The sequence below is a fragment of the Rhamphochromis longiceps genome, linkage group LG4 (assembly GCF_057381845.1).
Source record: "Rhamphochromis longiceps isolate RC_006_pf linkage group LG4, R_longiceps_female_GT1.1, whole genome shotgun sequence".
NCBI lineage: Eukaryota > Metazoa > Chordata > Actinopteri > Cichliformes > Cichlidae > Rhamphochromis > Rhamphochromis longiceps.
Genome location: NC_140560.1, coordinates 840,749 through 864,201, shown reverse-complemented (window position 1 = coordinate 864,201; position 23,453 = coordinate 840,749). Strand labels below are relative to the sequence as shown.

Below are 23,453 nucleotides of genomic sequence, written 5' to 3'. Positions count from 1 at the left end.
AGACAACAGCAGATACTGCAAGTGTGTGAGGGATGTCCTTTGTTGTGTCAGTGCGTGGAGCACATGAGTCCTGCGTAGATGACATCGCTGCTTCGCGCACTGAAGCCGCAGCTGGAGGAGAGCTGCTGCGTCAGGTTGTAGTCTCGAAGCTCCACTCACGATGCTAAGCAGGCCGCGGGCAACGATGGGCCACGCACTGCTGTGAACAACATTAATCGGCCATACGAGGTGTTCGTTGGATCAGTGTGCACCGAGTCCGCGATGATGTCCTCGTACTACCACCCGGCTAAAGAAGCAGACATGGCGGCCATGACAGAACCGCTGTGCCTGGAGAGAGGTAACGTAGCTAGCAGGGTAGCTAACCCTAACCCTGGAGAGAGGTAACGTAGCTAGCAGATGCAGTGTGTGTGGGAGACGTGCTCGCAGTCTGATTCCACAACAAAGGCGAAACGATGATCGTTGGCTTGTCTGATGCATACAAAGGTACCGATGTACACGTCCCTGGGCCCCGCCTCCGCTCCTACACTGACACGTTTGTTTGCTGTGGTCGGCTTCTTTGGGTTTTACGGCCCCATCTCCTGCGTCTTTAGCGGTATGGAGCTTGGTTGGGCCTAAAATGCTGAGTATCCATCAGCGCATGATCCAGTCGGTGAGGAGGATCGTGTTCGACGTCTGTTAATGCACACAGACCCTAACGACACAAGTTAATAATTTAACCACGACACAGTTTAGATGATGTGCGCAGCAGGGGTGACTAGGACGTAACCTTTAGGGGGGCTCGGTCCCCAGTGCCACGCCTACCTCTCAGTTACTGTGAACGCTGCTCGCAGACACGTTCAGTTTTTTAAACTCTTTAATTACAACACCACCTTCAAAAGCAACCCTCCTTAGTGGGATGACCTGTTGTAGTGTCAAAGATAAATAAATTAGCCCATGTTTTCAATATAATACACAGGTTCACACTGGTAAAACTGATCAAACAGCCATGGATGAAGCATCAAAAGTGTGTGGGATACTGTGCAGTCTGTGCTACATATACCTGTATACACATATGCTGTGGATCATGGTGGTGACATCGTGCTCTGGGGATGTTTTGCTGCAAGTGCTACTGGTATATCCACACAAAGAGGATGGAGTAACGTCTTCAACTTAACCTCAAGTGAAGAAAACTGGATGTTCCAGCAGGACAGATATTCCAAATACTCATCAAAATTGGTTTTGGAATCATTAAAGCAGCTTAACATCATATCTGTGTAGGTTCTCAGTCATCCAGGTCACGGTAGTCTAAGGAGCTTGGGGAAAAATGTAACTGGACTTCTTTAAGTTTCTTGAAGACGTCTCATCTGAGAAGCTTTGTCAGTTCTAAGACTGGGTGGACAGCCCCAGGTATCTATCCCAGTGGGTGACCCACTATCATGTGCTTCATTACATGAGTCAAGGTGTGAAATGGGTGCTTGGATCCTTAATTAATATTTAATTAAAGGTATAATTCCTCTGTTATCTTCTTCAGTCCCGTGTGCAAACACAGTGCAGTGAAGCTGCTAAACGTTTTGTTTTGGTTTTTATACCTGACCTGTCCAATAGTTTTAAGAAGTAGAATCATCGTCTGACTACTTGGTTGTGTCAAAAATATTTGCTTTGCCGAGAGGAGCGCTATAGACTATAGGCTCCTCATGTTAGTCTTTTTATTTTATATTTACAATATTATCTGAGTGGTTATTATTCTGGAGCTGACGGGGTGAGGGCCTCGTTAGTGAAAGAGACAGGAGGTAACATAAACACATTTTGCAGACCTCTTTCCCCCTTATTTATAAGAATGGTCAAAGAATTTATGATTTCTTTCAGAACTACTTCTTCTGTGAAGACTGCCAATGATCACCCTACTATTAAAACCATATATATATATATATATATATATATATACACACGTACATATACATAAACCCCTCATCGGAGCACTAGGTGAGTGGCTCCAGCAATTTTTTTTCTTTAATCCCCCTCTCGCCCCTGCGGGCGGTTTATCCTTCAAGCTCGGGTCCTCTACCAGAGGCCTGGGAGCTTGAGGGTCCTGCGCAGTATCTTAGCTGTTCCCAGGACTGCGCTCTTCTGGACAGAGATCTCCGATGTTGTTCCCGGGATCTGCTGGAGCCACTCGCCTAGCTTGGGAGTCACCGCACCTAGTGCTCCGATTACCACGGGGACCACCGTTACCTTCACCCTCCACATCCTCTCGAGCTCTTCTCTGAGCCCTTGGTATTTCTCCAGCTTCTCGTGTTCCTTCTTCCTGATATTGCTGTCATTCGGAACCGCTACATCGATCACTACGGCCGTCTTCTTCTGTTTGTCTACCACCACTATGTCCGGTTGGTTAGCCACCACCATTTTGTCCGTCTGTATCTGGAAGTCCCACAGGATCTTAGCTCGGTCATTCTCCACCACCCTTGGGGGCGTCTCCCATTTTGACCTCGGGACTTCCAGGTTATACTCGGCACAGATGTTCCTGTACACTATGCCGGCCACTTGGTTATGGCGTTCCATGTATGCCTTGCCTGCTAGCATCTTGCACCCTGCTGTTATGTGCTGGATTGTCTCTGGGGCATCTTTACACAGCCTGCACCTGGGGTCTTGCCTGGTGTGATAGACCCCAGCCTCTATGGATCTTGTACTCAGAGCTTGTTCTTGTGCTGCCATGATTAGTGCCTCTGTGCTGTCTGTCACATCCCCATTGAGTTCCTGATGAAGGCTCTTCTAGGCATTCCAGGATCCAGGTGTGGGGCATCGCGTCATAGGTATCTTTGTAATCAATCCAGGCAGTGCACAGGTTGGTCAGACTGGTCTTGTAGTCTCAGCTAACTGCTCGATCTACCAGTAGCTGCTGTTCATCTTAGCCACTATGACGCCTGACAGGAGCTTCCACGTGGTGCTGAGGCAGGTTATTGGTCGGTAGTTGGAGGGGACCGGTCCCTCCTGGGGGTCCTTGAGGATCAGGACTGTCTGGCCTTTGGTTAGCCATTCCGGATTTCTCTCTGGTTCATCTGTGCTGCCAGACACTCATGGAGTGCAGTCAGCTTCTTCAGACAGCAGGCGTGATCCATGTCAGGTTCTGGTGCTGTCCAATACTTTATACTGGAGACCCTGTCTTTGATATATGTCACTGTGATGGTTACTGGACCCTGTTCACATCGTCTAGTAGATCTTCTGAGGGTACTTCATGTAGTCTTGATTAACCATCTACAGAAGATCCAGGTTTCAAGCTTTACCATGATCCTATTTTTCAGGATCAGTGCACTCAACAATCCTTCTTCCATCACACTTGGGCTGAAGTACCCAATCTCGGGTGGGGGTGATGAAATCTCACCCCTTTAAACTCCCTTTCAACAGGAAGGAAACAGGAAGAAACCTCTGGCAGAACCAGACTCAGGGAGAGGCGCCATCTGCCGTGACCGGTTGGGGTGAGAGAAGGAAGACGGGATAAAGACATGCTGTGGAAGAGAGACAGAGATTAATAACAAGTGTGATTCAGTGCAGAGAGGTTCTGGATCTCTGTCCAGAAGAGCGCAGTCCTAGGAACAACAGAGATGCTGTGCAGGACCCTCAAGCTCCCAGGGCTCTGGAAACTGCTCCGTCTACCATTGGTTGATGCGTTGCGCCTCTGGTATTCCTGCCGATTCCTCTCTGTGGCCTGCTCATGTATTGAGCCTTCTGTCTGTTCATCTTAGCCACTATGTTGCCTGACAGGCGCTTCCATGTTATGCTGAGCAGAGATGGGCAGTGACACGTTACTGTAATCCGATTACTTTTTTCAAGTGACAAGTAAAGTAAAAGATTACTAAGGGATCCGCCCCACTCCTGCTAAACAGGTGACAATAGATTTAAGAGCTGCTGAATCTTTGATTTTATTCATTTATTTGCTGAGTTTTACTTGCATCTATTTGAAAGAGTGTAAACACAAAACATTATTTTATTTGATATGCTGGAATATGCAGAACATAGGTTTAAATTAGAGCTGGGCGATAGAACGATAACAATATGTATCGCGATATAACTTTTACTCGATAGAGAAATTAAACTATCGCGATAGACCTCGCCGCTCTTGTCCTCTTAACAAAAAAAAAAAAAAAAAAAGGTCAGCCAATCCAAATTAAGTAGCGCAGAGCCGAACCAATCACAGCCGCAGCGTCACGTCGCGTGACTTGTTACGTACAGCACAAGTGCCAAGCCGCACGTGTGTTTGTTTGGGAAGCAGCCAGCGGGTAATGGAGGAAATGAGTGTGCCGACTAGAAAAATCAACCGAGCGTGACCGAAGAGAAAACAGATGATGGTTCCAATGCCGGAGAGATTGTCGAACGGAAGAGCCAGAGAAGTTCCGTAGTGTGAAGGTATTTCGGCTATTTCAAGTCTGACAAAAAACAGAGTAGCTGCACTGTAAATTGTGCCGAAAGCAAGTCTGGAAATACAATAAACTGGTGCATGCGTCACACTGTGCGCCACGTTATTGTTTCGGTGAAATGAATTTCTACAATACTGTTAATTCTACTCTCTGCAGTGTTTAAATGCTTACATATACACACAGTTACTGTCCCTCCACACATACGACTCGGTTCTGCTTCTATGCCCCAGCTTTGTTTACTTTTTCCCACCGAGGCTTCTAGACTTCTGATTGGCCAACATTTCTGCACGGTTAGGAATCTAGCGCCACCTGCTGCTTTGGCATGTTCATAGCAGCGTTTTCCTTCATTTCTGCCTTTATGTGTGGACGGGATTATTTTTTAAAACGAAAACGGAAAATCTCCGTTTTCAAAAATACCCGTGTACGTGTGGACGTAGCCTCAGTCTCTGACTGGAAGCGCTAATTCGTCATTCGGCTTTTGTCAGACTAAAGTAACTGTTAAAACTGTTTGAAAAGCTAAGCTATACAACAAGGAGAGATTGAGAATTTCCTTTTAGTTCTCAGTTTATTTGATATTGACAAAAGTTAGTCAGTTTTGTCTGTTCTTCTGTAAAACAAACTAAGATTTATTTTTAGAATTAATATTTTGTTTCTAAGTGGAATTGACAATTTAGTCTGTTTCGTTTGTTCTATTTTGAAACTTAAACGCTTTAGCGGCTGCCTTTTGTGTAGTTTGCAATATTTGCCTTTATTTATCTGAAAAAGTCTCATGTTCCTTAAGTACATCTACCCTGTTGAACTTATTATGGGAAATAAATATTTAAATAAAAACAAGCTGCTGATTATTTCACATTTTACTTGTGAGCAACGGCACATTTAAATCTTACAAATATAGTTATTTGGCTGATATCGTGATAGATATCGTTATCGCCTGAAATGAAAAAAACATATCGTGATATGAAAAAATCTCATATCGCCCAGCTCTAGTTTAAATGGTAAATTTCTTCATGTGAAAGACTGTAACATATAATTAAATTTTTGCTTGATGCAATGTGCATGAAGTTAAAAGATTAAAACTAATAAAACAATTTTTAAAAAGAGACTTTTCCATTTGATTCAATTTGATATGATGATTATGCAGAAAAATAGAGTTGGGCTGAAAGGTCTGTCGCTTTATTACGTATTCAGATTAGGTATCATGTTTTTAAAAAGTAATAAGTAAATAAGTAATCTCAGAGTGACGCTGAAAAACTAGTTCATGCATTTATTACTTCCAGGCTGGACGACTGTAATTCATTATTATCAGGAAGTCCTAAAACCTCCCTGACAAGCCTTCAGCTGATCCAAAATGCTGCAGCAAGAGTCCTGACAGGGACTAGAAAGAGAGAGCAGATTTCTCCTGTTTTGGCTTCCTGTTAAATCCAGAATTCAAAATCCTGCTGCTCACATACAAGGTCTTAAATAATCAGGCCCCGTCCCCTGCTGTTGTGATTTGGTACTGTATAAATAAAATTGAATTGGTATTTGATAAATGGGAAATGTAAAGCTTACATGTGAGTCCTTGTGTTTTTAAATTAGGTTTATACATGTGATGTGTCTGTTCATATGGAGAAATCTGCTGAGAAGCAAAATAGGCTGTTATTTAAGTGTTGCTTGCAGGATGAACAGGTTAGCTTGCTGTACTGTGATGAAGAACAGCGTGTGACGGGTGCACAGTACCTGTGGTGCTTATGGTCAGAGTTAGGTTACATCAAGTGTAGCAGGGATTAGTTAAGCTGATGATGGTGAGATTCATTCCACCTTCATGCTAACTTTATATCATCTAGTATAAAAACAGCATGAGCAGTGTACTGTCAAACATCTGCGTACGTCTTGTTCAGTTCGGTCGTGTAAGTCCACAAAGAGCAGTAAAACTCAGAGCAGCAGTAGCATGTAGCTACTGGAGCGCTCAAAAGAAAGTGTAGTGATTTGTAATTCTTTTCCCCGTACACTAGTTTGTGTACTTAAGTAGAGAATGTGTGTGCCTTTGCCACCTGTGTTACAGTAGGTGTGAATCATGCCAGGGCCTGGTGCCATGTACCAACTCTTCATGCTTCAGGCCTCGTCCAAAATGCTCCATATTCACATTTTCCAGTAGAGCTTCAGAGGGTTTAACATCGTGTTGGTAATCACCCCAGGAGGGTCCACGTTTCCAGTTTAGCCATGATCCTTCCTCTTGGTGGGATCATGGCCTTTAAAAGGCCGAATGTGGATTCATTGTCCTTTTCTGTCAGGTAGTCTCCCGCCATCATGGCCTGGGGTGCTTTTTCCTTCAGTGGAGCTTCAGGAGGTGCAGGGGCGTCAAACAGCTGCTGGCTGTGTCCAGATGTTGCAGAGAGCGTCCCTCATGACTGAGGGCCCTCGTCTGTGTGGTAACCACTGGGTTTATCAACAGGACAATGCTACAGTACACAATGCTGCAGGACAAGAGACTTCTTCTAGGACAATAACATCACCCTGTTGGACCATCCTGTGTGTTCCCCTGATCCAAATCCAACTGAGAACCTTTGGGGATGGATAGAAAGGCAGTAGATGCCTTCATGCGGCCGTCTTCACCACTTGGAGAAATGTTCCCACTCACCTCATGGAAATGCATCCTGTGACTGTGGGAGGGTCTGTAGTGTCCACAGACAGTGTTGTGTTGCTGTGTTGTTAATCCTGGCTTGTGTGTGTTGTGGGTTAGATGTATGCAGGGTGATCGAGCTGCTGGACCGGCTGCAGCGGACTGGTGAGCTGCCTCCTCCCAAACTGCAGGCCCTGCAGAGAGTCCTACAGAGCAAATTCTGCGCTGCCATCAGAGAGGTAAAGTGCCACGGCCCTTTTAAAAGAATGTTTAATAATCGTTTTCCTAATGTCCGGTGCATAAAGTGAGCATTGTCACGTCCTCACAGTCTGTTTAAAAGCAACTCTTTTCATTTAATCATCTCAGACTTTTTTAAATGACCCATGTGAGAACATGTGCACTTTCTTCCTTTCTTTTTGGACATTTTTGTCTTTATTGAATGGTGGCGCAGTGGAGATGGACGATACGCAGTAAAGACCGTGGATTGGACTCTGACCTGGGCCTCAGCACACTGGCCGTACAGCCTTCAGTAGAGATTAGTACATGAGCTGCTCTGCCTCCTGAGCTGCAGCCACATATTTAGCCTCCAATCAGTGAAAACTACACTTTAAGTTTGAGGCCATTTACTAAAATCTGATGCTGAACGAGCAACCAGCCACCACGCTGGCGTTCTTGGCAACACTTGCATTTAAAAAGTTAAGTTAGATAACTAATGACTGTAACAACTAATGACTTAATGAATAACTAAATAGTAAAGAAGATAACAGAAAGTAAATAAGTGTGAGCCTTGAAGCTGTTATCAAAGACTGACTGAAAGCACATGGTGCAGTTTCTTATATTTAGCTAATAATAGAATTTATCATGGATGTTTGCAGTGTTATCCATTGTCTGTGTATCTACTGCACTGTGTGATGCTACATCCCCATTACACTCCAGTCTGAGCCACCTTTGTTCTGCTTTGTTGTCCTTAGGTTTATGAGCAGCTCTATGACACTCTAGACATTGTTGGAGGACCAGAGGTGCGAGCACAGGCAACAGCCAAGGTATTACAAATGACAAAGCAGCTTTATGTTAGAGATTTGGGCTGTTTGTGATTGCAAACCACAGCAGTGTTGTAGTTCTTAGACTACGACGCTCTGCTAATGCCACTACACACACTGTAGTGGCATCTTTAGTCAAAGTGGGAAAAATCTGACTACACATTGGAATATTTAACTGTACTGAGCAGACACTGAGATACTGAGAACAGTGCAGTATGCATTTGTTAAACTGATAAATATGTTTTAACAAAAGTAGTACAGTTAAATGGGATTAACAGTGCAGCACTCCTGCAGTGCTGGAATATGGTGACCTCTGTCATAAATGGACTGATTCTTATACAGCGCTTTTCTACTCACAGCTATACAACAGGCCTCATTCACCCAGTCACACAAGCACTTCCTTCTATACTTAAGTGCAAACTAATCTACATCCACACTCCGATGGATGCATTGGTGAGCAACTTGGGGTTAGTATCTTGCCCAAGGATATTTGGCATGTAGACTAGGGGAAGCCAGGGATCGAACCAGCAACCTTCCAGTCAGTGGCTGATCTGCTCCACCGCCTGAGCCACAGCCACCCCATAAATGAAAGGTTTGCACCAGAGTGGCAGAGTGTGGAATTTGTTTTTGCTCAAAACAAGTGAAGATGTAGTGATCGTGCATCTCCCACTGAAACAGTAGGATGCATAGTTGAAGGGAATCTTGAAATGCTACAGATGAATGCAGCGTTTAATACATGAATTTGCACTGAAGAATACCACCTGACATCCTTCCAGAGTTTGCCTCTGACGGATATCTTTGTCTCCTTAAGCCTTTGACCTCTAAAAGCCTGTCACGGTGCCATGTGAGGACGAATGCTCGGCTGGTTAGCCGGCTCCACAGTGTGCTCTTCCTGACGTCTACTTTCAGCAGTTTGAAATGCTGAGCAACTTCATGTTTTGTGTCCTTACTCTCTCTGTCTGGGTTTTTTCTTCCTTTGTTTCCCTTTCCTTTCCTCTTTTCTGGCAGCTTTTGCAATCAGAATTTACTATTGTTAGAAACATATTTGCATTTCTACCACACATGCTCTCTATCCGATTGTTAAGTGATGACGTGACGAATCCTACTTCCGGGTCTAAAGTAGTCTGCGTTTAATATGGCTTTTGTGTTGTTAACATGTTTAATGTTATGTATTTTCTTCTATTTAATCTCAAAAAGCTCCTAAAACAGTCAGTGATCACTGTTGACCTCCCTCGGCTTTTATTACCGCTAATCATTTATTTAAGCTCAGTTTTTAAAACCTTAGGATGTAACTACAGCCCAGCCCATGCAGCAGTATATGAATGACTAACCTCGTATTGTGGATGGATTATCTCAGTTGTTCTCCTGGCTGAAGTTTGGTCCTTTTACAGCATCCTGCCATGCGATTACATTTGTTCCTGACCACCGAGAACACTCACGGTAACTTTTATCGAGTGGAAAAAAAAGTTAGCTTGTTTATATTATGCTAACATAGCTGTGTCGCTAGCGGTCACGTAGCACATCATTATATACCAGCTAGCCCAACTTCAGTAACCCTACAAACGTCACTGCTGTTTAGTTTTCTGTCTTCATTTATGTTGGAAGTGATAGCAGAGCTGTACGTTTTAATTTGTTTCCAAAACCCCGCAGTCAGGACATGCTATATTGTATTTAGATAGAAGCTAGCGAGCTAACTCCCTGCTAACTTCTAACTCCGTTAAATGTCATAAATTCCGTTTCCATGGATGCCTGGATGTTAAACTCAATTGTTACACCTGGTAGAGCAGAACGCTGATCATTTTATTAAAGATGAAAGACTTTAGACAGTTTTTCAACTCTCAGTAATGCCACAGTGATCGTTTGATAAATGGACCTGCAGCGGAGTTTAGGCCCAGACACGGCTAGTGACGTCAGACTGAACAACCGGATAGGCTCCTTTTTGTGCTGTTTGTTTTTCATTATTTATTTTAGTATATTTGATCTATTTATTAGGGCTGCACGATTTTGCATAAAATGAGAATCACAATTTTTTGGCTTAGAATTGAGATCACGATTTTCTCACGATTTTCTTTTCCAATATAAATATTTATTGCACTTATTAACTGCACATCAACTTCGTAACAGTTGAGACTGAACATAAAAACAATAAATAAACATAAAAACAACAAATGTCTCACATTTTGTCGTTGCCGAAAATGTACTGCTTGAAATTCCGTCTCCACCGTTGCTCGACGATGCGTGTATAGAGCAGGTAGTGCAACAATAGAAAAATAGTTGGCACTGTGTAGCGTTTGTCTAGGGTGTTGATCGTTTTCCTAAATCCCTCGTTTTGCACAGTGTTGATGGAGCCATATCTTTGGTCAGGTGATAAGTGATAGCCTCCGTAATTTCTTTGTGCCTGCGGGAGTTCGACATGTATAGGAAAGCGCTGTATAAGGTTCCTGTTATTGATGTTTGGGTGGTTGACCGGGACGGATTTTCTCCAGTCACTTTCTCGTCATCCCTGACGTGCTCTCCGTTGTTTTTTCCCTGCTAATTGACCCTGTGCATGAGAAAATGCTAACTTCCTGGTTTGAGACCGGATGTGGGGTTGTACATTTCCGGTAGCTTTACTTTGCGGTCAATCGCTACTGTGAAGATATCCTCCAAAATCATGTCCAAAACTCGAAAACGGAAAGATGGCGTTAAGTTACAAAGAGCAGAAGCTGGGAACACTCACCGCTGCTGTGTCATAAAAAATCTAATGATCAATTTTGACGTTTAAAGCGTTTAGATCGATCAGTTGTTTACATCGCTCAACACAAGCAGAACTGCATCACTGCAGCAGACGACACATCGTCCACATTCAGAATCACATCTTTGTATAGTGACTGGTCTTATGATTTAAACAGGCAAATGTTCAGCATTCAAACTACAGGTGAAGAACAGTCAAACCAGATGTTTCCCTGTTATGTCGATATCAGCTAGTCAAGTACACACCTACACAGTATGTCAACAAACCGTGAAAAAAGCCACACAAAAAATGAATGATTGCTGGTAACGGTTTCTATACATTATTATTTATGAAGGGTATGTTGTGACTTACCTTCAAAATTACAGCGGTCCCTCGCTATAACGTTCACCTTTCACCTCGCTGTTTCACAGATTTTTTTAGTGCAAGTTTGCACGTTTTTTTACGTCACATTGTGTCTTGATCGCTGCAGACGATCTCCGTGACGTCTCTCCTGTACAGTACAGAATCGCTGCATCGATCGCTGGCAGTGTGACTCTGAAGTGTAGTACTGTATGTCCACGATGTCCACGAAACGTTTTGCACTGTCAAAAAATAAAATTGGCTCCTTGATTTCACCTCTCGCTGGTTATTTTTAGAACATAACACCCGCGATAAACGAGGGACAGCTGAGAAATATAACATTTGAATCCATTTTCTCTTTTGCTCTGAGGCGCGGGGCAAAAATATCGACAAGTCGATGAACATCAGAATCAGAATCAGAATCAGAATACTTTATTCATCCCGAGGGAAATTAGGGGTTACAGCAGGCAGCACGCTAATGGCGCATGCGCACTCACAAAGGAACCTTCTGACCAACTTTACACAAACATCATTTACAGATATATTGGGTAAATGCCCGAGACATCTATAGAAATGTAAATCGCTGCTTGATTCATTCATTTGCTTAACTTGTTTTGGACCGTAAACAAGGCGTGAATAGGACACCGGAAACAAAGCTCCCCACAGGAGTTTCTGCACCGGAAGTAGCACATGCTAACGTGCACACAGTCAATTTTAGCAGCCAGCTTCTGTATCACGTGGTATAAGGCTCCGTCCTTGTCATTTGTTGAGCAGGAAGAGTGAGCGCTTGTTTCCGTGCAGATTACGTCCCGGATCAAAATGCGGTACAATCGTCGTCGTCTTCTTTTTTTTTTGTAAATCGTTGTCATTTGGAAATGAGATCGCACATAAGTATGAATTGAGATCGCGATTTTCTAACGATTAATCGTGCAGCCCTACTATTTATGCATTTTTATTAAAATTATGTATATAATTCAGTTCTATTCGGTTTTATGTCTATAGAGCCAAATCACAAAAATAGTTGCCTCAAGGTGCTTTATACTGTAAGGTCGACCCTATAGATACAGAGAAAAACCCAACAATCATATGACCCCCTATGAGCAAGCACTTTGGTGACAGTGGGAAGGAAAAACTCCCTTTTAACAGGAAGAAACCTCCAGCAGAACCAGGCTCAGGGAGGGGCGGGGCCATCTGCTGTGATTGGTTGGGGTGAGAGAAGGAAGACAGGATAAAGACATGCTGTGGACTTTATGAGTTACTCAGATTGTCTATAAACAGGCCCACATTTAACACTACCACTGTGGGAAAATAGCTTGTTTTGTATTGCATCCTTTGAATGCAGCATATGTTTGTCCTCCCACCTGTGTACTGTCAGATCCTCTGTTTTGTGTAACAAATAGAGGTAACTGGAGATGTGATGTGAAATAGAACTTGTTGTTTTGCTCATCATGTGGTTTCCTCTCTGATTAGGCCACAGTGGCAGCCTTTGCAGCCAGTGAGGGGCACGCCCACCCAAGGGTGGTAGAACTGCCCAAGACAGAAGAGGGACTGGGCTTTAACATCATGGGTGGAAAAGAGCAAAACTCTCCCATCTATATCTCAAGAGTCATCCCTGGAGGAGTGGCTGACCGCCAAGGTGGGCTGAAGAGAGGAGACCAGCTACTTTCTGTCAATGGTGTGGTAAGAGGATCACAGAAGCCCACTTACAACCTGCTGAGGAGAGGTGCACACAGCGTGAAGACCAGAAGCAGTCACTGAATCCTGGAATTATTTTAAAAGTGTTAACTACAAGTATTTATCCAGTTTCAAGACCCCATTTAAAACCATTGTCTGTAGAATTTGTAAATCCAAAAATAACACAAGAACATTTCTTCATATACGGCACATTTACACTTTGTTTTTAGGTCAGGCGCATCAACAGTCACATTTATTATCATTTCTAGTTCATTTTGTACTTTATGTATGTTCAGTAGAACATCTACATAAATATACAGCATCAGTATATTATAATTGATATAAATAATTGATACTGTTTGATACTAATTGATTCGTTTAGCCTACCTGTTGGCCTGGATAAGGTGTTGCAGGGGTCAGGTGCAAAGTGTGTTGGGTGGGGTTCGGGGGCCATTCCTCCTGTCAGGTCCCTCCAGATCTCACTGTTGTTCCCACTGGGACAATGGGACGACAGACTCAATACTCTGAGGACCTCCTTAAGCCCACTGATGCGTCTCCTGTAGAAGCAAAGGCTGGGGACAGGAGAGACGACTCGTCCATCACTGAGGTGGTTAAACACCTCCGTGGTGGCTGGGCCTCTGGGGTGGATGAGGTTCACCCTGAGTTCCTAAAGGTGTGGATGGTGCAGTGTTTGTTATGCTGACATGCTGAGAAAGATGTAGAGGATCTGTGCAACAGCTTTAAATTATTCTTAAATGCAGTGGAGCAACTTAAAAGACTGCTCTTAACCTATAATCTCTATCTCGTTCACTCACCTTATCCAACATTGATAGTGAAGGTGTTAAAGATCCTCCATCAGTCACTTTAATATGACTCAGATGTAACCATAAGAACAGGTTACTGGCACCCTGAGAGGTAGAACTGGCTGCCTGCCCACATCACTGGGAGGTTGGAGAGGTACTCTAGCCATACGTGACAAGAGATGTGAAAACATGAGAGTGTATCCATCTCTCTAAAATGAAGGAATACTGTAGAAGTGCATGTCAGTGCATCGTCATAGCTGAAACAGGTTAGCACTGTCCTTTCACTCCTGGAAAGTGTTGATAAGAAGTCATTCTTGTTTCTCTCTTCTGAACGGAGCAGCTTCTGTCCCCTTCCAGAACAAAATGAGTGGGTGTGCATCAGAAGTTAATGAGGGTGATCTCTGTGTGTACAGCTTACCAGGGCAACCCTCGGAAAAACCCACAACCTATTCCAGTCGCTGTCAAACCACTTAAGGGTAGAGGGGAGGTCATCAGACGTTCACTTTATGGGTAAAGAGTAAACGTAGTCGGAAGAAACGGCTTCTTGTAGCATGTCAGACTTTTGCTTTGTGTTGGTCTTCATGCAGAGTGTTGAAGGTGAGCACCATGAAAAGGCTGTTGAGCTGCTGAAGGCTGCACAGGGATCAGTCAAGTTGGTGGTCCGCTACACCCCGAAGGTGCTGGAGGAAATGGAGGCTCGCTTTGAGAAGATAAGGAGCGCCCGGAGACGACAGCAGCACACCAGCTACTCGTTAGTCTGCAGTCAGCATGTTTGTATGTGGTGTGCACCCATACATATAATCATATGTTTGGATACACACTGCTGTTATCCTGAGTGTGGCAACTAGTCAGCTGACCATTGTCAAGGACAGTGGGCAGTTTTTCTGTGTTTACACAATACACCACCAGTGTAAATAAAAGAGATAATTTGCGCATCTAATAAACTCTTAGATTTTATTCACAGAACACAAAATACATCTCAAATGTTTAAAATTAGATGCATATGAGATTGAATTTAATTCAGTGGACTTTTATTTAAACAGCGACAAATCACAATAACATGAAGACAATAATACAGCAAAAAACCCAACAATCATATGACCCCCTATGAGCAGCACTTTGGCGACAGTGGGAAGGAAAAACTCCCTTTTAACAGGAAGAAACCTCCAGCAGAACCAGGCTCAGGGAGGGGCGGGGCCATCTGCTGTGATTGGTTGGGGTGAGAGAAGGAAGACAGGATAAAGACATGCTGTGGAAGAGAGACAGAGGTTAATAACAGATATGATTCAATGCAGAGAGGTCTGTTAACACATAGTGAGTGAAGAAGAAACACCCAGTGCATCATGGGAATCCAAGTAGGCCTGCAGAGCGAGAGCGAAGTGCTCTAATAGGGTGATATGGTACTACAAGGTCATTAAGATAAGATGGGCCTGATTATTTAAGACCTTGTATGTGAGGAGCAGGATTTTGAATTCTGGATTTAACAGGAAGCCAAAACAGGAGAAATATGCTCTCTCTTTCTAGTCCCTGTCAGGACTCTTGCTGCAGCATTTTGGATCAGCTGAAGGCTTTTCAGGGAGTTTTTAGGACTTCCTGATAATAATGAATTACAGTCGTCCAGCCTGGAAGTAATAAATGCATGAACTAGTTTTTCAGCGTCACTCTGAGACAGGATATTTCTAACTTTAGAGATGTTGCACAAATGGAAGAAAGCAGTCTGACATATTTGTTTAATATGTGTGTTGAAGGACACGTCCTGGTCAAAAATGACTCCAAGGTTCCTCACAGTGTTACTGGAGGCCAAGGTAATGCCATCCAGAGTAAGAATCTGCTTAGATACCATATTTCTAAGATTTTCAGGGCCGAGTACAATAACCTCAGTTTTATCTGAATTAAGAAGCAGAAAGTTAGCGGCCATCCAGGTCTTTATGTCTTTAAGACATTCCTGCAGTTTAACTAATTGGTGTGTGTTATCTGGCTTCATGGACAGATAGAGCTGGGTGTCATCAGCATAGCAGTGTAAATGTATGCTATGTCTTCTAATGATGCTGCCTAAGGGAAGCATGTATAATGTAAACAGAATTGGTCCTAGCACTGAACCCTGTGGAACTCCATAATTAACCTCAGTGTGTGAAGAGGACTCTCCATTTACATGCACAAACTGGAGTCTATTAGATAGATATGATACAAACCACTGCAGCACAGTACCTGTAATACCTACAGCATGTTCTAATCGCTCTAATAGGATATTATGGTCGACAGTATCGAACGCTGCACTGAGGTCTAGCAGGACAAGCACAGAGATGAGTCCACTGTCAGAGGCCATAAGAAGATCATTTGTAACCTTCACTAAAGCTGTTTCTGTGCTGTGATGAGCTAGGGCTGCTCAATTAATCGAATTTTAATCACGATTACGATCTGGGCTTTCAACGATCATTAAAAATGACTGAGCTGATTATTAGCCCCTCCCTCATGCTTTACTCTCGCGCTGCTCCGTGTGGTAAATCAAGCGTTCCGCTCTCCATTTCCAACACGCGTCACAACAATTAAGAGGACCCGAGGGAAGCTCGGAAAGCTAAGCAGAAGTTATTTGGAGAGGAGAGTGACTGCCGTTGGTTGAAAAGAGGTAAAAAAAACTTCAGTGGTGTGGAAACATTATGGGTTCAGTCAGACGTGGATCAAGTAGACACAGTGTGTAAACTTTGCTACAGTGTCGTAGCTGCACCACAGAGCAACACTGCAAAGTTCACTAAACATAGATGTTTACATTTCTCATTTATTTCTTATATTGCAAACATTTGCACTGTTATCAGTATTTGCACTATTTTATATTATTTTTTAAAGTCATTATTCAATACATTGTTATTGTTAACCCTTTAAAGCCGGTCAGAGCAGCACGCTCCGTTTTGTGTAACTATTTTTAAATCCCTGTAGAACCGGAACCGCGTAAGCTAGCGCAATATTTGTTTTGCATATGAAACCGGAGGAGTTGTACTTACATCTTATGCCATCAGCTTGTCCTCGGTCACAGTTTCCTTCCACATGAAGCTTTGCAAAAATCGCATAAAAAGCGCTTGCAGGAACAAAAACATAATACTCCAGAAACACGCTTTGCCGATCCATCAGCTGTTCTTAACACTTCCCACATTGAAAAAGACGTCAACGCGAACTATCGCATTTCCTGCCCGAAACCGGAAGTGACGTCATTTTCGCGGAAAATGTAGTTTTTTACTTGTAGGCCTTAAAAGCCTATACTGGTGTTTTTATAAGTCATGTTTGACTCTATACTTTTCTGAATAGTTGCTGGGATGCTTAGAACTCGAATTGCACTGCTGGAAATAGTTTATTTTGATGCTGTTTTCTTTGCAAATTTGCATCATAGGATTGTTTTTTTTGTTTTTCCTGCAGTGTATAAAAATTGCTGTATCTCCAAAATAAAACTATGAAGACACTCAAAATAAATTTCCTGTTGTTGTAAACTACTTTTTGCAACTTTTTTGTATTTAAAGTTTTGAGGGATAAGCCTCATAAATTTCTCCAAGTAGAAATATATGTAAAAAAACAAAAAACAAAAACGATTTTCAATTTTTTTTGTAGTTTATTGCACTTTTTTGTAATTAATGTAATTACTATGGACTTAATGCATACATATTATTAAAATATGGGCTATAACAGTTGTATAGCAACTTGAAATGCTCCCACAAATGGCACTACAACATGTAAAAAAATAATATAAGCTCTGGCGGACTTGGTTCTATGGTAGGTCTTAAAGGGTTAAATAAATATCGTCAAATAGGGCTGGGCCATATTATACCGTTCACGGTAATACCGGTATAATGTTAGGCAACGATAGGAAAATGAAATATCGCGATAGAATGGGAGTAAAACGCGCATGCGCAGTGCCTTTGTTTTCATACGCACATGGCCGATTGTTGAGGAACCAGAATTGGTTTGTAAAAATGGTGCAACTTCCATGATGTGGAACTGGTTTGGTGTTTGTCCGTCAGATACACAACAAAGCACATTTTTTTGCAGAACATGCAAGCGGCCGTTGTTATTGTCGTATTTGTCGGACTAAGATGCTCTTAAATCTGGGAGTAATCTGGGTCCTAAACTCCGTATGCTTCAGGTCAAACAACACTGCAGCATCACTTAGAGTTAAAAACTGTCTAAATTCTTTCATCTTTAATAAAACGATCAGCATTGCTGCTTTACCAGGTGTAACTATAAAGTTTAACTTCCAGGCATCCATGAAAACAAAAGTTATTACATTTAACGGAGTTAGAAGTTAGCAGGAAGCTAGCGGAAGTTAGCTCGCTAGTTTCGCTAGTTACCTAAGCATGATATAGCATGTTCTGACTGAGAGATTTCTGAAAACATTCAAACGTACAGCTCTGCTATCACTTCCAACATAAATGAAGACAGGAAACTAAACAGTGGTGACGTTTGTAGGGTTACTGAAGTTGGGCTAGCTGGTATATAATGATGTGCTACGTGATCGCTAGCGACACAGCTATGTTAGCATAACATAACAGTGAAGCTGGAGGACGAACACTAACACTTTTCCACTTATAAAAGTTAACGTGAAGGTTCCTGATGGTTAGAGACAAATGCAATCGCATGGCAGGATACTGTAAACGGACCAAACTTCAGTCAGGAGAACAACTGAGATAATCCATCCACAATACGAGGTTAGTCATTAATATACTGCAACAACATGGGAATAGAGCAGCTGCCAGAGAATTCAACATTAATGAATCAATGGTACAGAAGTGGAGGAAGCAAGAAGAATGAGTTTAATAAAGTTTGACTTATCTGACTGCTTTGTTTCGCTTAATGTGCCTTATAATCCCGTGCACCTTATGGTGCGAAAAATGCGTACTGCACACTGCAGTTTAATGTTGCAAAGCACCTCTTTTTAACTTCAGTGGATATTATACATGGTTATGCTCAGGATATGTCAGCCAATTTCTACTGGAAATGCCTTTGGGTTAAACTTTCAGCAAGGAATTTGCATTTGCACTGATAAATTTTTTTATAAAGCTTTAGTGTACATAAAAACCAGCTTCTTGTTTACGTGAAAATAAATGGAAGGTTGTCTTTTTGCGCTAGTAATGTTGTAGAGTTGTATTTTGTCTCGCATCAATTATATCGTCAGTTATATCGTTATCGCAAATTTTCAAATATATATCGTGATAAATATTTTTGGCCATATCGCCCTGCTCTATCGTCAAATAATCGAGATCTCAATTTCAGTGAAAATAATCGTGATTATCATTTTTGCCATAATCGAGCAGCCCTATGATGAGCTCTGAAACCTGACTGAAACTCTTCAAATAAGCCATTCCTCTGCAGATGATCTGTTAGCTGTTTGACAACTACACTTTCAAGGATTTTTGATATGAAAGGAAGGTTGGAGATTGGCCTATAATTAGCTAAGACTGCTGGGTCTAGAGATGCTTTTTGAGTAAAGGTTTAACTACAGCCAGCTTGAAGGCCTGGGGTACATAGCTGATCATTAGCGATAGGTTGATCATATTTAAGATCGAAGCATTAATTAATGGCAGGACTTCTTTGAGCAGTTTTGTAGGAATGGGGTCTAAAAGACACGTTGATGGTTTGGAGGAAGTAATTATTGAAGTTAACTCAGAAAGATCAATTGGAGAAAAAGAGTCTAACTTAACATCAATGGTACTAAGAGTAGCTGTAGATAATATTACATCTGTGGGATGATTACTGGTAATTTTTTCTCTAATGATAAAAATGTTATTTGTGAAGAAGTTCATGAAGTCATTACTAGTTAACGTTAAAGGGATGGTTGGCTCAACAGAGCTCTGACTGTTTGTCAGCCTGGCTACAGAGCTGAAGAGAAACCTGGGGTTGTTCTTATTTTCTTCAATCAGTGATGAATAGTAAGATGTTCTGGCTTTGCAAATTGTTTATGTTTAAGTTGTTTGTTGCTGGTTTTTAGTTTGTTTTTTGTCTGTTTGGGAGCTGACACAGTCTCTATGGAGATGGGTTTTTGGGGGGGTAGCAGGAGGAGAGAAGCTGCAGAGAGGCGTGTAAGACTGCAACTCTGCTTCCTGGTCCCAACTCTGGATAGTCATATTTTGGGGGGTTTAATAAATTTGTCCATATTTCTAGAAATGAGAGCTGCTCCATCCAAAGTGGGATGGATGCCGTCTCTCCTAACAAGACCAGGTTTCCTCCAGAAGGTTTGCCAATTATCTATGAAGCCCACATCGTTTCTGGGACACCACTCAGACAGCCAGCAATTTAAGGAGAACATGCGGCTAAACATGTCACTCCTGGTCTGATTGGGGAGGGGACCAGAGAAAACTACAGAGTCCCACATTGTTTTGCAAAATGCAATACCAGTCAGGGTAATGACCTCAGTGTGTTATCCAATCGGTCTGCCACATGTGATAACACCACTGTCTTTGTTAATCTATTAAACATTCAGACACTTATGAGCAACAACCATCTAATCCAGCATCTCCTCACCAACCGTAAGTTAGACTTTCCCAGCTTAACTGAGACATGGCAACAACCCCATGACTTCTCCCAACTCATTGATCCCACTTCTCTGAGGGTTGTTTACATCTGTGCAGCTTGTGGAACTGGGCAGGCAGGAGACATACCAGTAATGTTTGGCTAGAAGTGGAAGAATGTGGGCATGGGGAGATGGGAGTGGGTCAACTAAGCCTGTCAGAGGTTTCATGTGTCTGCCTGGGAGCAGGTCAGCAGTGACTTAGCGCACATACAACCCATCTGCACCAATTACATGTTGGCTAAAATAACACAAACACTTTATTTTCTTTTAGAAATGATTAAGCTACCTAACACTCGGAAAGGCAAGCCGTTTCCTTCATGTGGACTTGGACTGGACTCAGCTTTTTGTCAGACTTGGGAACCATGCAGTCTTTTGATGTCACATTTTCGGATTGCCTTGGATTGCTTGGAACCCAGCAGAGTAGGTACTAAAAAAGTACCTGGTAACATGTGCTGTGACCTAGTGGAAAACCCTAAAAACATCAAGCCGACCTGAGTAGGTACTAATGAAAAAGGGCTACAAATCTTGCAGGAGCAGGTTGGTTGCTGATGCTGTGGGCAGAGGCAGGTGGCTAAAAATTGACAGGGGGTCCCAAGAATGCTAGCAGGATGGAGGGTACAACTGATGTTAGTAACAAAATTAAGGCTGGAGTGAACCAGTGGAAAAGTTTTAACATCGTTAAGAACCAAGGAGGTAAAGAGCTGGACTTGTGAGAAGTGTGGCAAAGTTCTTGTATTTCATAGTTTCACATCGCTGCTGTTCAGTGACATCTACCTGTGTGTGTTACACTGGCAGGATGAAAGCTTTCAAAGTACAGACTGCTGCATGCATTTGTGATCTGGATGGAAAAAGCACGAGTTAATAATAATAGGTTTAAATGAGCCGCCACTGGCAGCCAGATTGAAAAAATCGTCCTGCACAGGGCTCTAGTGCAGAATGGTCCAGCCAATGCCCCCAACCTCCTCCCCACTACCCCTCTGTTGAACTTCTGCCAAAGATCTTGCAGACTGAGACATTTCCAGCACACCCACACTATATGTTTGGGCAAGTCAGGCCTTTCCAACATCCTCCCTTTCAACAAAACCAAATAATTTCCTCCCATTTATGTAGTGGAAATGTCAACAAGCGCTGTGTGGCAGGCAGGAGTTGGACCCAAAATGCAGGCTCTCAGACTCGAGGGATGAACTCAAAATCACAGCTTTATTGGCTGGCAAGGAAGATGCATACAAAACAAAGCCACACTGGGAACTCTAAGTTCAAGAAAACACAGGGAGCGAGTAACACAGCAATGAGGGACGACGCGACACTGACTCAGAGAAACACAGGACTTAAATACTCTGGGAAATAACGAGGGGAATGAGACACAGGAGGGGAGCACAGCTGGGAGAAATCAGACATAACCAGACGAAAGGGAAGCGAAACTCAATACATTCACGTAGGACACAGACCTTCAAAGTAAAACAGGAAATGTAACACAGACGCAGACTGACTAGGGGAGACAGAGCAACTAAGAAACACAGAGACCAACATAAAAGAGGCACAGAGGGCGGCTACTAAACACTCAGAAAACTAACCAGAATACAAGAAACCCAAACTAAGATACTAGACTATAGAACAAACTGAGGCAACAAAGACAACTTAGAACATGCAACATAACACAAAAACCCTGAGACACAAGAAACTCACAACACTGGGTCAGGAGCTCCAGGATCCTGACAGGAAATGTCCTAGAAAACTACCAAAGATAACACAATCTGGGAGGAATAAAATAACTTCAAAGCTGTTGTGACAGAATAAAGAACCCACGCACAGCACTGTAAATTGTCTTTATTTCCAGACTGTTGTTGTGGCAGCGGTCCAGCTGCCCTCCTCGTTCTTCATGCCACACACAGATCTCTCTTCTAGTCTCGGTCATTGTGTCCTTGGGCAAGACACTTCACCTACCGCCTACTGGTGATGGCCAGAAGGGCCGATGGTGCAATGTGGCAGCCTCGCTTCTGTCAGTCTGCCCCAGGGCAGCTGTGGCTACAACTGTAGCTGCCTCCACCAGTGTGTGAATGGGTGGATGACTGGGTGTGTAAAGCGCTTTGGGATCCCTAGGGGGGACTAGTAAAAGTGCTATACAAATACAGGCCATTTACCATAGCTGTGGAGAGTCTTAAGGTCATATCGACACGCCCTGACAAAGGGGGATCATTCCCCGTACATATGGGAAACGGAGTGGTGAGATAGTCTGTGATAGAGAACTGGTGGCAGTAGATGGCTACCCCTCCTTGAGCCCATTTCTGCGGATGTTTGTTGTTGGAATGGAAATGTTCCTGTTCCTACTGTCACCAGCGCTTGCTCATAGTCAAATACGATGTCCATCTGAAACACGAATGTCCAGATACCAAGTACAAATGGAGCTTAAAGGATCGGTTACTGGATGCTTTTTTCCTTATTTTTCTCATGCAACATGTCAAAGAATTACATATGTATCAAGTAAGCAGTTGGTGTATGACGAAGATACTATAGGTGGCACAAATTGATCCATCCCTCCATTTCAGGGGCAGCAGTCTAAGCAGAAATGCCCAGAATCCCTGATCCCCACACACCGGAATATCTCCAACATGTCCTGGATCTACCCTGTGACAACAACATAGCTGCTTAGATAAACCTGAATAACAAATAGGGTCTGGCTGATAGACTGTGTAGCTGTGGTCATATATCACCATGTAGGTTAATGCATTCTTTCACCTTCCACAGATCTCTAGAATCCAGAGGCTAACCAGCCCAACGCCTTCATCTGATTTATCATCCAGACCTCCCGATTCTTCTGCTCCAGCAGGAAGAAAGACCATGGATGGAAGCAAAGAAGTAGTCAACCAACAGCTGTTACCTGAGCTGAAGCATTGAAACCTGCAGTTTAGGATCCTCGTGCCACTTTCTTAGACAAATGAAAAATCTGAGCTAGCTTGTAGTCAGAACGTGCCTGTAAATTTCTTTTCCCAGAGTGATGTCTTCCTGAGCATCCTGTTACATACGGCCAAATATTCTCTCTGGTGTGTAGCTTAATCAGAATCTAAACTGCACATTCTCAAGTGTTTTATAGTACACTGCATTTCTGATTAGAGTCCACATTCTGCAGTAGACCTCGGTAGCAGAAAAAACATTTCCCAGGATAGACCCAGATAGAAGGCTAAGTGTTGGCATTTGTGAATGGCTTGTTCCATTTTGTGAAATTGTTGACATTTTTTTGTATTTTATTTTTTGTCTCTATATTTATTGGCAAATTTCCCATGAATTAAAGTCAGTGTAAAATGAATATTCTTGCATTA

General features: G+C 42.8%; 1 protein-coding gene across 3 annotated transcripts; it reads left to right on the top strand.

Moving 5' to 3' along the window:
• Positions 1–65: 65 nt before the first annotated feature.
• Positions 66–23,453, top strand: LOC146670743 (protein lin-7 homolog B). 3 transcript variants are annotated; one of them, XM_085402770.1, is made up of 6 exons: positions 66–337; positions 7,114–7,232; positions 7,965–8,036; positions 12,577–12,786; positions 14,171–14,357; positions 22,882–23,022. In XM_085402770.1, exons 1-6 carry the CDS (start codon positions 262–264, stop codon positions 22,887–22,889), a joined length of 672 nt encoding a protein of 223 aa, XP_085258896.1. In that variant the 5' UTR covers positions 66–261; the 3' UTR covers positions 22,890–23,022. The 3 variants fall into 3 exon arrangements, with proteins under 3 accessions (XP_085258896.1, XP_085258898.1, XP_085258897.1); XM_085402771.1 differs by having other exon boundaries at positions 67–337; positions 14,171–14,334; positions 22,882–23,041; XM_085402772.1 differs by lacking the exon at positions 14,171–14,357 and having other exon boundaries at positions 22,882–23,453.

Bases quoted from the DNA above. Each gene is read 5' to 3' on its own strand.
- LOC146670743 (XM_085402770.1), top strand. From the start codon at position 262: ATGATGTCCTCGTACTACCACCCGGCTAAAGAAGCAGACATGGCGGCC. The intron at 338-7,113 runs GTAACGTAGCTA...GTTGTGGGTTAG, and splicing joins ACCGCTGTGCCTGGAGAGAG to ATGTATGCAGGGTGATCGAG. The intron at 12,787-14,170 runs GTAAGAGGATCA...GTCTTCATGCAG, and splicing joins TACTTTCTGTCAATGGTGTG to AGTGTTGAAGGTGAGCACCA.